Source organism: Osmerus mordax, chromosome 13 (assembly GCF_038355195.1).
Source record: "Osmerus mordax isolate fOsmMor3 chromosome 13, fOsmMor3.pri, whole genome shotgun sequence".
In the NCBI taxonomy this organism is placed as follows: Eukaryota; Metazoa; Chordata; class Actinopteri; order Osmeriformes; family Osmeridae; genus Osmerus; species Osmerus mordax.
In genome coordinates, this window is record NC_090062.1 from 11,283,169 (window position 1) to 11,297,917 (window position 14,749).

Here is a 14,749-nt window from a genome sequence, read left to right on the forward strand (position 1 = left end):
CAACACTGTCAGCTGCTTTTTTGTCTCCTCACTTCCTACAACATTTATTCACTGCCTTACCACTGGCTGTTTTGAGTGATTATGTTTTTTTGTGTGCATACATATTTATGTGTGCATATGTATGCATGTGTATGCGTGCTGTATACGTGAGTGTGTGTGTGCGTACTCACCCTGGTCTTCTTGTACATCTTGCTCTTGAGGTAGCTGAAGGTGCGGCTCACCTTGGTCCCGCTCTTCCCCTCTGTGTCACTTCTCAGAGGCCCTGGCTCCTCCTCAGAAATACTGAGACACACACACGCATAGCTCTTAACAACAACCGTGACCAATGAGAGATACACACACACCTGATATACTGTATCGATACTGAGGGACAATAGCATAATTCACTCCACCTGTACGCCAGAGAGCCTGAGGTGCTGGAGAATGACCTCATATCTGGAAGGGAACAGGAGAAAAGATGATGAGCAGCGGCAAGTTGAGTTCTTTAGCCGACATTATAATCAAGAATAAAATATATTCTCTCCTCTGGCATTTCTGAGGCCGATTACATATTTCAGACTGAGAAGACGACTTTCACAGATGCTGCTTTGGCTTTCTCACTAGGTCTACAGTACCTTCACGGTTCAAGATAAACACCCTGGAATGTAATAGTTGGAAAAAAACAAGTACAGTATATTTCAATATGCCCTAATGATAAACTCTATAATAATCACTAGTTATAATGCGGATCTGTTTGGTATCAACAACACTGAGCACCCACAGAGTCTTCCAGGAGAAATCTCCATCTCCTCTGCTGTTGAACTCTGCCCCAGTCTTCTGAGTTACACAAAATATGCAAAGGCATCATGCTGCTGCTTTCTCTGAGGTCGCAGATCCAAAAGAGGATAAGGGGACGAGAGTTGGCCCGGGTGTGTTGGTAGCAACATAGTCAAGGAGACACAAAACACTCCAGAAAGCGTTTGAGTAGAAAGGCTAACCTCCTAGGTCAGATTGGAGAGGATGTGAGATTTTCAACGCCGCCAAGTTTTCCGATTGCTGGGATATACAGTTGAGCTTATGAATAGAGTATAACATGCTTGGTAATAGCCCCGTCATTATTTATTATTCTCGTCATTCCAAGTCCCCCTGTGTTCTATGGGAAGGGTTCTAAGGTCCGTAGGTCCACACCCCATCACTACGGAGGGACTGGTCTACTGGGGAGCATCTGCAGTGTACTTACTATAGTCTCCATCCTCCTCGTCCTCACTGGACGAAGAGTCCAGGGAAACAACAGATTTAGATTTGGGGAGGATAGGCGAGAGGTTGAAGGAGAAGGAGATTCTCCTCTTGCGGTGGATTCGGCGCACGGCTAGGGGGAGGATCCAGAGAGCGGCAGGGAGAAACCAGAACATGCACTTTTCAAACTCACCGACTTTGGCTAAGCCACTCAGTAACCGTGGTTTATATCCCACAGGGAGAGATGGGGTGAAGAGACTTTTCAGTGTTTTTTTTTGTGTTTTTTTTTTTTTGGGGGGGGGGGGAGGCCACAAGAACTAGGGAGGAATTGGCCATCACACAGCTACCAAGCAGGGGAGCTTGTTTAGAGACTAAGCAGGGAGTTGATAGGAGAAGAGAAAAGGAGAGGAGGAAAGGAGGGGAGGAAAGGAGAGGAGGAAAGGAAAGGAGAGGAGGGAAGGAAAGGAGACACTTACCATCCGTGTCTCTCTGGCTGATGGCTACCATGGAGACTGACTTGGTGAGGGGAAGGGTCATAGGAGGGCAGCTGTGCCTCAAGGGACGATACCTCCTCGTCTTCTGCAACAGAACAACAACCGACAACAACAACCTTAGCGGTCATTTTGTAGTAAACAAAAAGACAGACATCGGTAATCCTTGGAACTGAATGGTAGCTTTTGTGGACCTTACGATCATTAGCACCAAAACGATTCTGTTTGTCATCGCACGTGATGGTGAGTTTGTTGTCTGTGTTGAGGTACCTGTCCATCCGTGCCACTGCGCTCAGCCAGGTCAGACTCGTGTTCCTCTGTGAGGGACACCAGCGACCCAGCCCTCTCCTCGCTGTGCTGACGGACCACACCTCGCTGAGGCTCCAAGGTACTGAACCGCTTGGCGGAAGCGCTCCCATCATCCCTTTCTGCACTCAGGCCCTCCAGGCTGTAGCTGGGGGGAGGGGGGGAGAGGGAGTAGTTTCAAGGAACTGCAGTGTGATGTTTGTATGCATGAAGCTAACAGTATTATCCCTCCACCTCTCTCAGACAGACACATTACACACACACCGCCTACAGTATGTTTAACCAGCTGAGAAATCAAGGTTACTCAGGAGCAAACAAACTCCAACATCGACCTGTTTGCCTGTTTTCAGTATGCAAAACACCAGAACACTGACTTGCTGGTCAAAGATAATTACACAGATTACACACTGATCAAGCCAGTACACTAAGGAGCACCTAGAGTATGTATGACACTGGCCTCTCCACATCCTCTATATTTTGTTCTCTAATCTCAACTCGTTATTTCTGATAGTCAACCAGCAGATCAGTAGAATGAGGTACGCTAAATGACAGTTAGAGAGGAAATCTACTGGACAGCAGCTTGCCAGGAACAGGGTATGGTTGGAGAGTGCTGGTATAAAATATCCTCTTTAAAATTACATTCGCTTTTTGTTGGTATTATTTTATGCAATATTTCTGGTATTAATAATTCTACTTCAGTCTTAGCCTTAGTCTTGTATACATCTCAAATGATGGATCACTGATTTAATACATCTCAACAAAAAGAATAGTTGAAGCATATGATTAGCAACACTTACCTGTCCTGTGGACCACTTATGTATATCACTATGTCAGTCATTTTTAAATGCTTTAGTACATTTAAGTAATTATCCAAAAGAATCCTTTATTGTAGTCCACTCTGTTGTGAGTCTCAGGAACTCTCTAAACGCTTGCAGCTTTACCAGTTTATCTGTAAATATCTATAATTGACTATATCTATCAGTGTTTGATCAGAGCTGACTAGTCAGGCAGGCAAAGCAGAAACATGGACAACAATGAAGAAGCCACTTTCGTTCTTCCTCTCTCTCACACACACATGCAAACACACACACACACACACACACACATACAAACACACACACACACACACACACACACAATAAACTATGCAAATCTGAGAGCATGCAAAGTTTTGTGTCACATTCAAAGGGGTAGGTTCCACCATTACAAAGGGCAGGGAACACCCAGGCGCTCGCACACACAGACACAAGCACACACATACACACACACACACAGTACCTTAGGCAACTAACCACATCCAGGCCAGGGCTGAGGGGGGCTTCAGGGGGGCACCAGCTCATACTGACAGGGCAGGGAAGCAGGGGGAGAGGGGTGGAGGATGGAGGGGGAGGGGGTACATGGAAAGGATATAGAGAGGATGGAGTTATTGGGATGGCTAATAAAATGGACTGAATGCGAAAGATAGCACGAAGCTTCGCTGTCTGTAGCAGTCACTTAGTGAGTATGAGGTACCGGTGTAGCTACACTCAGGTAAATGCCTACTACAGCTGGACACTACTAATACAACCGGTAGTGTCCTCGGTTTTAAAGAGAAATATATCAAATGTTTTATATTATGAATCCAAACGGCAAACTTAGTATGAATACCTTCTTCTATGAAATGTTGGCTTCCCCTCCCCGTGACTTCGTACAGCGCTGGAATGGAGGGATGAAAACATAAAGAGAATAAGGATATGAGCATGAGAAGCTGCACTGTGAGTTGAACACATGACAGGATGAGAGCCAGGATGACGTGATATAGAGATTGCTCTCATAATCTCAACTCAAAACAGCACACAGAATGATGTGATAACTATGCAGACATCTAACAACACCTTCATTTAGAGGACGTTTTGTGTTTTGTTTTTCGAGGGACAAGTATAGACTTGTCATCCCGATATCTATAGGTTCACATGCAACCGCCAGCTTGTTTGATCGTCACAGCCGCATGACCAACACACCCTACATGGAGCGGGCTGTAGGAAGTAGAGTAAACAAAAAAACAGAAGTTCCAGGGTGACTTTTCGTTTCCCTATCCAGGAGGAGTAGCTAGCAAACAGACAAAAGCTCTCCCCCGGGCCCTCTGCCTCAGCCTGGCTCACGACGAAGCGTCTCCGCCCACACATGACAAATGGAGACACAGCTGCTCACTGTAGGAGGAGAGGAGGAGGAGGAGGAGGAAGAGCTAGACCCCGGGGAGTGCTGGAGCTCTGTGTACACACACCAGCTAACTACCGCAACGGACTCTCTCGAACTCTGTGTTCAAACACAGACGGACGCTTTGAGGCCCTTCTAGAATGACATGGAAAGTGGCTTTCTGGAACACAATTTCTACTGTCTATTGAATTTGTATTCGACCTGTCACATCTTATTTACCAAGAGAAGAAGTTATCAGAAGAGTCCAGTCTCTTATCGCAGATTTTGCCTGTGAACCAGGCTTAAGGCTGGATAGGAAATACACTAGTGTGGTCCAAAGGTTAACTCTCTGGGACTCATCAAAACAATACATAAACAATACTTCCGGATAGTGCCAGATGTCTATGATGAGAAGAGAAAATACTGTAGGCAAAAACTTTGTACAACTTTGTACATAATAAGTTAGAGTATTCCCTGAATGTGACTCTCTCCAGACTGTTCATAAAATTCTCTTTGAGTTCTCCTACGTGAATAATATTGTCTGTTTATACATTTTCAGGTGTATCTCCTCAACAATTCACGATACCACTCGGGTCGTTTTTTTCCACCCTGTGTCCTTAGCGCTGTATGCCGGGCCCAACCTCACCTTCTCTGCTTCATGTCTGTCTCTCCAACTGCGTTCTTCCCTGGCCCCCAACTGTGGCGTCTGAAGGGAGAGAGGGACCGTATGCTGGGCCGCAGGATGCCCGAGCGCCTGGGGACCTCCGTCAGCCTGTCCTTAGCCTCCTCCTCAGTCTCTCCTCCACCCCCTGCTCCTTCTCCGGCGTTAGCCCCAGGCTGGCTGCCCTCCTCTGGGCTCCAGCTGCTCCGCAGCCCCTGGCCTTCCACGCAGCTCTCCGGGCTGGAGCTGGTCGGGCCCACGCTGGCAGTGTCGTCTGTGGAGGAGCACGAGACGGACACCTCGCTGGTGCTGTCCCCACCAGTCACAGTGTCATCACCCTTAGGACCAAGGAACAACAGGGGACAGGGCAGAGAAGGGTAAGTTCAAGGTCAAGTTCAGGGCTTCTGGTGAACTACTGTACTCCTCTTCCGTCAGAAGTAGTTTCCAGAATCCTTCCAGAAGAAGGTGTAGAGTTTAAGGCAGTCATAAAGCATATGTCAATGGTCAGAGAGCCAATAGGAAAATAGCAAATGTCAGGTCATGTGACATATGATCTCATGTCTTTTTTTATCCTTACTTCTACAGAACTTCCTGCTTCCATAAAGCCTTGATTTACACAACTGTACAGTTTTTTTAATATATACATTAAGAACTCACCAGAAGCACTAAGAAATGTTGAACAAATGCTGAACAGAAGATAAATATTCACATTGTGTTTAAGTGTGGTTTGTCATTGAATACACTCTCACAGTCCACATGCCCACTCCTTCATTGGTTGTTACACAAAAGAAAAGTTACCAGAAAAATAACATCTGATCTCATTTTAGTGTTTCTGCTATTTTTCATCATTTGAACGGGGTCCAGACAGAAGTGGTCATGTCCCCAGACAGGAAGTGAGGCAATGCTGTGTAAGACGAGGGAACGTCACCATACTATGCTACTAAATCTGTGTCAGCGTTAAGTATTATGATTTGTGGTTTGGTATGAGGACAAAGTGTGGGAACCTGTGTGGGAAACAGATACACACACACACACACACATCAAGGCCTAGTAAAGGCAATTTGCAGCTAATTTCTAGGTGTGAGGTTTAACCCGGGCCATTGTGCAGGGCAGCTGCTGCGTGTGAGAGAGCTGGAAGGAGCCAGAACAACACAGTGGTCCTCTTGTTTGGGCAGGATGAAAGCTCCTCATTCATGTGCTATAGAGATGACTTCCCCTGAGTATGAGTGTGTGTGTTTCTTTATGTGTGTGTGTGTGCATGTTTATTTCTATGCCTGTTTACGGGCGTATCATAAGCATACATGTGTGAACGCCCACACGTGATCATACAGTCTCTGTGTTTGGGCCATTTCTCAGCAGGCTGGTGGGGGCTGGAACCAGGCCCGCCTGACTTTCACGGCGAAATGGACACTCCCATGACCCCTATAGGGAACCCCCTTGCCACATTCCCCCTGCCCCTAAGCTGCACGCTCAGTCATTCACTGTTTCAAAACAAACTTCAAAGACAAGTTGAATAGGCTTTAGTGTCCATACATCACCAACCCATTCACAAATACTAAATTAACCCTCAGGCCGAATCAATACAAAAAAGTACAAAAAAACCACGTTCATAGTCTCCTCCTCTGATAAAACATGAAATCGCTTTAGATATACGAACAACGAAGAATAAATGAATCCGCCAAAAAGAATTGATGGCCATGTTAGACAGATCAAATGTGTGGTTGGCGTCCAGGTGAGCTCACCTTTCTGAAGACGCAGTCCTCTCCGGCGTCTGTGCTGAGGAAGCTCTCGGTGTCGCTGCCAGAGTCTCGGGGGCCGGAGGAGAGGCTCACAGCGGGACACACGGGCGACTGGGGACCGTCTGGAACACGCAGGAACAAGGAAACACAATCACGGTTAGAACCGAATAACTGGCCTGATTTGGCAAAGTTTTATGTGCACAATTTGTTGATGCTGAATTTCTCAATGCACCATAAATGCATCAACTTGTTACAGTTAAGGCAGGGTGTCCTATGTATTTTATTACTGTACAAAAGTCTAAAGACTGCAGTGATAACACACAATTTTCACATTCCTGGTTCAAGGCAGACAGTGCATATAGTTCAGCAATGCATTATATAATCATTGTTGTGGTGAATAGTCAAAATACTGTGAATACATGACAATGACATGCATCCTTGAGACTGTCAGTGTCCTTGATTAAACTAAAAGAGGAATAGCTAACTTTTCCACTGACAAATCCTGAACCTGCAGTTCATTTGGACCCCGGAGCTAGGTCTGGCTGTGTGATATCACCCTCTAAGTTTGATGTTTTTCTTCGTTTTTTATTCTTCTCATTTATCAGTTCTTGGAAATAGCAGAAAGCAGAAACGAGTACCCTACCCCTTCTTCCCACACACACACACACACCCACCCCCACCCCATGTGACCTAGTATAGACGGTGTGTGGCCAGGCCATGAATCTTCACTCTGGGGAATGTCAGCTGCTCTCTGACACAGCCAAGGGGACAGACAGGCAGGGGACAGACAGGCAGGGGACAGACAGACAAGGGACTGTCTGTTCTGTCCGTCTGTCTTTTCCTACTGACTGGGTGGGTAGGTGTCTGATTAGCTACTGGTCTGGCTGGCTTGCTGGCTGAAGGAAGATCCAGTTATCCAACCACAGACAAAGTTGGCTGACACACACAGAGGACCTTTTCTCAGGCTCTGCCCAATGACATCTGTGCAGGAAAACTGGCAAGGGAGTGTGAGCTTTGACAGCTGTCACACACAAACACGCACACAAGCACTCGCACACACACACACAAACACACACAAACAGGTGTGAACAACCTCATTTAAATGAGTCGGAGTCATATAGTAGTTAGTTCTCGGGAAAAAAGAGTGGAGGACAGGCTAATTACTTTTTTAAGTTCTCCTACATCACTCCTAGATACCTATGATGGTGAACAGGCTACATACACAGACACACTGGCATGCACATTGCTAACCCCAAACAGGTTGGCTTCTGTCACACATAACCTTCTTCCTTACGGATTTCTACTGACCTTTGTGTGTCAAATTATCGATGTTAAATGCCCATGTTCAAAAGCCCAGAAAAGCAAGTCTTCTATGACAGTGTGAATGCACTGATGAAGATGGCAGGACTTTCAAAAGAAACAGCACGCCAGTATAATGGTCTCAGTTGAAGACTTTGCAGCCCTCACCTGCAGCAGCATCACAACATCACGGTTTTCACCCGTTCTCCTCTACTCTCTCACACACGGCCGCACAATCTGCTCTGGTTAGCTGTTTCAGCAGAGATATGGGGAGAGGGGGTATTTAATGAGAATTAGTAAACAGAGACAGATAGTTAGAGGGAGATAGAAAGACAGACCTAGAGATATTTCAGACTAGACAAGATCTCTACTTCAGAGAGGATCTAGCAGAGTTGCCCCAGCTGTTGCAGATGAAGAAGCTTTAGATTGACTCACAAACAGGTGGCTGTTGCCTGACCCAGTTCCAGACCACAGCACAGGCCCCTGCCCCAGTCCCACTCCCAGGCCAGTCCCAAGCCCACTCCCAGGCCCAGACCAGTCCCAAGCCCACTCCCAGGCCCAGGCCCAGGCCAGTCCCAAGCCCAGTCCCACTCCCAGGCCCAGGCCAGTCCCAAGCCCAGTCCCACTCCCAGGCCCAGACCAGTCCCAAGCCCAGTCCCACTCCCAGGCCCAGACCAGTCCCAAGCCCACTCCCAGGCCCAGACCAGTCCCAAGCCCAGTCCCACTCCCAGGCCCAGACCAGTCCCAAGCCCACTCCCAGGCCCAGACCAGTCCCAAGCCCAGTCCCACTCCCAGGCCAGTCCCAAGCCCACTCCCAGGCCCAGACCAGTCCCAAGCCCAGTCCCAGGCCCAGGCCAGTCCCAAGCCCACGCCCAAGGCCAGTCCCAAGCCCAGTCCCAGACCTTAGCCCCCGTTCAAGACCTTCGCCGCAGCACAAACGTATTTTTCTATTACCCTGTTCTTTTGTTTATTGCACTCCCTTTCTCTTCTCCCTCTAACTCTTTTTCTTGTTCTGTCTTTCTTCCTCTCTCGCACACAAACACTAGCATCTCTTTTGTAACTCCATCTCTTACCCCCCCTCCCCCCTTCTTCTCTTTCTCTCACCCTCTCTCTCTCATTCTCTGCCTAGTGTTTTGGCAGGAGACTTCACCATGAATCAGGGGGGGGGGGGCTGGAGCGGTAGCCTGTTTCGCACTGTTACAATAGCCGTCTTTGTTCTAGAGCCTTCTCTGTCCTTGTTCCATTGATCCATCAATCAACTTTTGATTGAGTCGCTAGAGGCAGAGGATGGAGGTGGAAGGGGGAGAAACGGTCTTCCCTTCACTGCTCTTCTCCGGGTGTTGACACAGCAGACGGGGAGAACGGCATGTGCATGTTCACTTGATGTATCATTTCAATTTGGAGGAATAACATCGGTGAAGTTTGTTCTATTTTTACATTTTGTTTTTCATGCTGAGAAAATCCACCAAGAGTTTTTTTCAAAATATGTCTTGTTTTTTCCTCTGCTTGATCTTAAAGTGCCCGACCACCTACTTGACACAGTGCATCACACAACAAGTCCCCGATCTGTCTACCAATGCTGTCAATTTCAGTGAGTTCGTATCTACAGCAATCCAAATACATTTCAATCTGCATGCTCTCCCCCCCTATAGATGAGAAGCCGATGCCTCTCTAGACTGTGGTCTTGCTGCCGACAGTACCCAGAAGTTCTTACCTGTGGAGAGTGTGCTGCCAGTGCTGACCGAGGGAGAGTCCTGCTCACAGGGGCCCAGGGGGAGAGGGTAGGCTGCCTCCTTGTCTCTGTGGATCTGAGGGAGGAAAGAGGAACAAGATGAGCCTCAGACTCTGCCTCCTCCTTCATGTGACCGTCTGGCTCCCTCGGCCCCGAACCAAGAGGTCTGCCATGACGACGCCGCTCTCTAGTGACACGGGAGACGATTACAGCTCAGGCTCGCCGTTCTCTCTCGCACGTGAGGGGCGGGGGGGGGTCTGCTGTTATAGTTATCGCTGATGTGTTTTACCTCTGTTGGCTGATCTGAACGTTTTCACGAGTGTGTTTCGCACTTCCCTCGGCCCAGGCTACACACGTGACAACTGAACGCACACACATAAACACGCATACATGCTCAAGCCAATCAAGCGCGCGCACACACACACACTCGCTCATCACAGCACAGAGATGTCTGTGGTAAGACAGGCGGTCGTTGTTCCTCTGATACACACTGACACAGACCGGGCGTAAACACACACATATACACACTCACACACACACTGCATGGGGCTCAGCTTCCTCTGTGGTCTGTGTGTCTAAACATGCTGAGGGGCCGGAACAGCTGTGTGTGTTCGCAACAAGAAAGCCACATCGCCCCACCCCCCTCCTCCCCTCCCAGGCTGCATTGAAGCCTCAACAATCTGGTCAACACTGGGCTAAGGGTTTGAGTGACAAGCCTGACTGCTTTAAAGAGCCTGATAGGCCTGTCACAATGACTCTGTGGGGAATAAATGAATGAATGAGGTCCAATGAACTTGATAAACAGACATAGATAAACAGCGGCCAGTGAAGAACTTAAACTTTGAACTTTGTGCCATCCCGAACACAAGGCTCTGTCTAACAGCAGGGCGGCCAGCTACAAAGAGGAGTGTGCCTGAATAGAAACAGGAAGCTCTCGGATATACACACTCTCCACCTCCTTCACCTGAGAACAAGAGGAGAGAAAGATAAAACTACTTTATCGGAGACTTCTGGCATCAAGCGCACGGTGAATAATTACTGGGGAGAATATAAACACTGCCAACTGTCATTTGACCATGTAGCCTCTCGATGTAGTTCTGCAGACATGTGATTCCCAATACACAGAGCTATTAGAATCTAAAACTATGTTGACCTGGGCTGCCTGTATGTTTGCACAGACTCCTGTAGCCTATTGGCCAAATAAACTGTCTTTCCTGTTCAGGTAGAGGAGAAAAGGCAAGAGGGAAGGAGAGGAAGGGGGTTAATCACACTCTGGGCCTGCTTTGATGCCATTACAACTCTGTTGTGTAGCACGTGACAGGGGTTCCACAACCACCCCCCCCCCCACACACACAAGTAGGTTGTGTGTGTCCCCTCCCCCCACACCCACCCCACCCCCCACACCCACCCCCTCCCCACCCCCTGGGGCTGACTGTGTTGGCTGAGGCCCTGCACAGTTTTACACCAATTACTCAAACACTAGACTCTATTGATGGGGGTGGCCTGGCCTAGTCTGGCCTGGCCCGGCCTAGCCTGGATCTGCACTGAGCAGCCACTGTGAGGCCCCCCCAAAGCCGGGCTACACAGAGAACACTGCTCTCAGTTGTCCTGTCCTGGCCTGGTTCGGCTTGCCTTGGCCTGGTCTAGCACACCGACCTGACACTCGGGAAACCCACCCACAGAAACACACACAGACAGAAACATACACACACACAGACAGACACACACACACACAGACAGAACACACACACATACGCACAGACAGAAATACACACACCCACACACAGACAGAAATACACACAGTGTAAATATTTTATGTATGCAAAGTAGCAAATGCACAGCATTATCAGGAGTGTTCATGCATACAGTGCAATTGCACACATGTTAAATTCCTGACCATATGCAAACCAACCAAACTGACACACACCAACTGCCCTATATCAAACAGTCAGTGCAGAGGGAGAGTAAATACACTGATGACAGATTAGTTGGTCATGCAGGACACACACAAACACACACTACAAGACACATGCACATAACACACACCAGCACATAAACAAGAACACAAGAACTGGAAATTGAGCAATCCATAACCTTTCTACCTCACACTAAACTCAAACTGAACAATGTACTACAGAGAGCATAACGTAATTCCCATCCCAAAACAATAATATCATTGTAAGAGATACAGAAAATATATTTCCCTACTAAGACGTCTAAGCTACTGTCTGCTGAGAGAGAAGGAGAATGGATGAGTTTGACCACATTCTCGCACATAGCCTTCCCGTCTGTCTCAACACTCCTACTGGGATTCCAACAGAGCACTGATGCTCAGCTTAACACACGCCATGCCTCCTTCTGGTTCTGACGGACAGGAGGGTTCTGGAGAGACCAGGCCTTGGACATGCATGTACAGTCAAGAAAAGAAGCTAGCCGGGTAAAATAGTTTCCCGATCCAGACCTCGACCAAGCTCAAGCCCAGATCCAGGCCAAAACCGAGGACCAGGCCCAAGCACAGGCCCAGACCCAGACCCAGCCAGCGAGCAGCCTCTCCCTCTTCCCTGTGCACCCCTGAGGTTCCTGTGCATATTTGTAGAGCCCGGGGATCCACTGAAAAGGGAAGGAATGCCAGCGGGTTTGGTCGGAAGCAGAACATTCAAAAATGTTCCCAATAAAAACACATATGGTTTAAAAATAAAGAGGCCTGAGAGTTGTTTCTTGATAGCCGACCAGGATGACTCATGGCAAGGAAGGAGGGGGGGGTGAGCAGTCCTTGGAACGTACCCACGGTCTGAGATGGTACAGACGACAAAAGCTTCAACAAAGGCCACTGGTGGATGAGACCCCGGCAACAAGCGACAAGCGGTGCGACTGAAGATCGCTCTAGCGCACGTTCTAATGGCTATAGGTGCTGGGAGGATGAGAAGGATAGCCACTGAGGTGATGTGTGTCTAACTGGTAGAAGTGGTGGAAGACGAGGAGTAGGGATGGGGCTGTGGTGTGTAAGTGTGAGAATAGAGCTTTGAAAGGCGTGCTGTGTTATGAAGTCACTTGGCCCCTGGCCCATTTCCATCAGACTGGCCAGGCGGAGAGCCAAAGGAAACCGTTAGGAGTGGACAGAGAGAGAGAGACAGAGAGAGACAGAGAGAAAGAGACATGCTTTTTTCAATCTTCTCCCAGACGCCACCAAACCTCCTCCAGTCCTCGCCCTTTCTCTTCCTCCAACCTCGATCTCTCCTCTTCTGTGCATCATTCCTGAAAGTTTTTTCTTGCCCCCCTCTCTCTTTGCCTCTCTCACTTTTTTAAACTCTCTCACAGACAGGATCCCTCTCATTCTCTCCCCCCCCCCTCTCTCTCTCTCTCTCTCTTTTGGGTTAAGGGTTGTACAGTATGAAGACGCGGCGGGACGAAATGAAGAAAAAGACATTCCGCTCAATTATGAAAAGTGGTGGTTGACTTTCAAGAACGCCCCTCGAGGAATGTCCATCCATTGAAAGCCTAATGCTACAGAACCCACTCACTGGAATCACAGACTCACCCCAGACAGATCAGTGAAAGACCCAAACATGAGAGCACTCTCTCTCAATCATGCCTCCATTGTTGCTTACACCGAGCGAGTGTACATAGTTCAGAGGAGAGGCTCAGATTTCATCTTAGTCTCGTAGCGAAGCTGACACAAGGAACAAGTATAGAACAGGGTACAGCATGGAGGTGTTGTCAGGAATTCTGTTTCTGAGGACTGATTCTGTCACACGGGGCTCTCAGGCTAGTCTGTCAGCGGATACAAGACCCAGAACACAACACTTGATATTATTTTTACCTCACGATACCTCACATACCCTAACAGCCCTCAGAGGTTCTCACCAATAGGCACAAAAAGATGTCAAAAGAGAGTTTATCCTTCAGTTAGGCCACCTAATTATGGTTTTATGGCCAACCCTTAAATGTAAATATCCATGGACACACTGCAAGAGCCCAAAGCCCAGGATGTAGATGGTTCCTAGCTTTACATTTAAGACCTCAGCACACATCCAGTCACACCTTCCTCTTCCAGACAGAATTGTCCACTGTTCCTGACCAGGTGACTTTCTATAACAGTAGCTAGCTGTTCTAACTGAAGAGTAAAAAACTAAAAAAACTAAAAGAGTCATTTACAAGTCTTACAGTCTCACAGGACCACCCAAAATGCCTGGAATTGTCAATACGGTTGACAACTGAATCCTTCACGTGTTTTTCCAAGTATAGAAGAATTCATAGATAACTAAATTACAAAGCCATACTCATAGTTTCTTCATGCAGGGCCTTTCACAGCGCTTGTTAGTGGTAAATGAAAGACATTACTTCTGGTGTTCTGTCTGTTCGTACTGCTAAGAGACATGAGATCCATACCTTAATCAGAACCACATCCAGGGCTTTCTCACCCTTGTTACAAAGGCTGTACCTCCTCTTGTTTCGCTCGTACATCCTTACCCCAAGTTTACAGAGGTGGTGGGGCGCAAAAGAAGTGTAAAATCCACCATGTAAAAGTCGTGACAAGTCATAGAGTCCCTAGTGAAGCTGTGGAAAACTGAGAGAAAGACTACTAATCTTTCACATCTGTGTGGTGAACCAGCCCCTCTCACAGGCTCTGCCTCCCTCCCTCCCTCCCTCCCTCCCTCCCTCCCTCCCTCCCTCCCTCCCTCCCTCCCTCCCTCCCTCCCTCCCTCCTCCTCCTCTCTCTCTCTCTCTCTCTCTCTCTCCCTCCCTCCTTCCCTCTCTCCCTCCATCCTCCCTCTTGCTGTCCCTCCTCCCCTGTCCCTTTCCTCTGTCCTCCTGACTTTCTGTTTTTCCCTATCTCACAGTTCTCTCTCTATTTCTATCCCTCTTTCCTGTCCCTTCTCACTCTATCTCTTTCTCTCTCTCTCTCTCTCTCTCTCTCTCTCTCTCTCTCTCTGTCTCTCTCTCTCTCTCTCACACACACACACACACACACTCATTCTCAGCTTGGTGAATCACTACTATGAGCTCAGTTCCTGGGCAGCAGGAAAGTTCATCCACTGGGACTAAATGATAGCGCAGTTCGCCGGGTGACAGGGCTCTTTGTAATGGCTGTCTTCTGACAGCACTAACTCAATTACTGTGTTTCCTCCCG

The 14,749-nt window shown here is 48.1% G+C and overlaps 1 protein-coding gene across 1 annotated transcript in view; it reads right to left on the bottom strand.

The window, feature by feature from the left end:
• LOC136955108 (A-kinase anchor protein 13-like) overlaps nt 1-14,749 on the bottom strand; it is a 48,263-nt gene that overhangs the window by 15,659 nt on the left and 17,855 nt on the right. The window contains exons 8-16 of the mRNA XM_067248722.1: nt 9,601-9,694; nt 6,591-6,709; nt 4,834-5,186; nt 3,660-3,707; nt 3,291-3,353; nt 1,977-2,160; nt 1,692-1,794; nt 393-435; nt 171-282 (exon numbers count right to left, since the gene is read on the bottom strand). Coding sequence (XP_067104823.1) covers nt 171-282; nt 393-435; nt 1,692-1,794; nt 1,977-2,160; nt 3,291-3,353; nt 3,660-3,707; nt 4,834-5,186; nt 6,591-6,709; nt 9,601-9,694 — 1,119 coding nt within the window. The remainder of the gene's footprint in view (nt 1-170; nt 283-392; nt 436-1,691; nt 1,795-1,976; nt 2,161-3,290; nt 3,354-3,659; nt 3,708-4,833; nt 5,187-6,590; nt 6,710-9,600; nt 9,695-14,749) is intronic.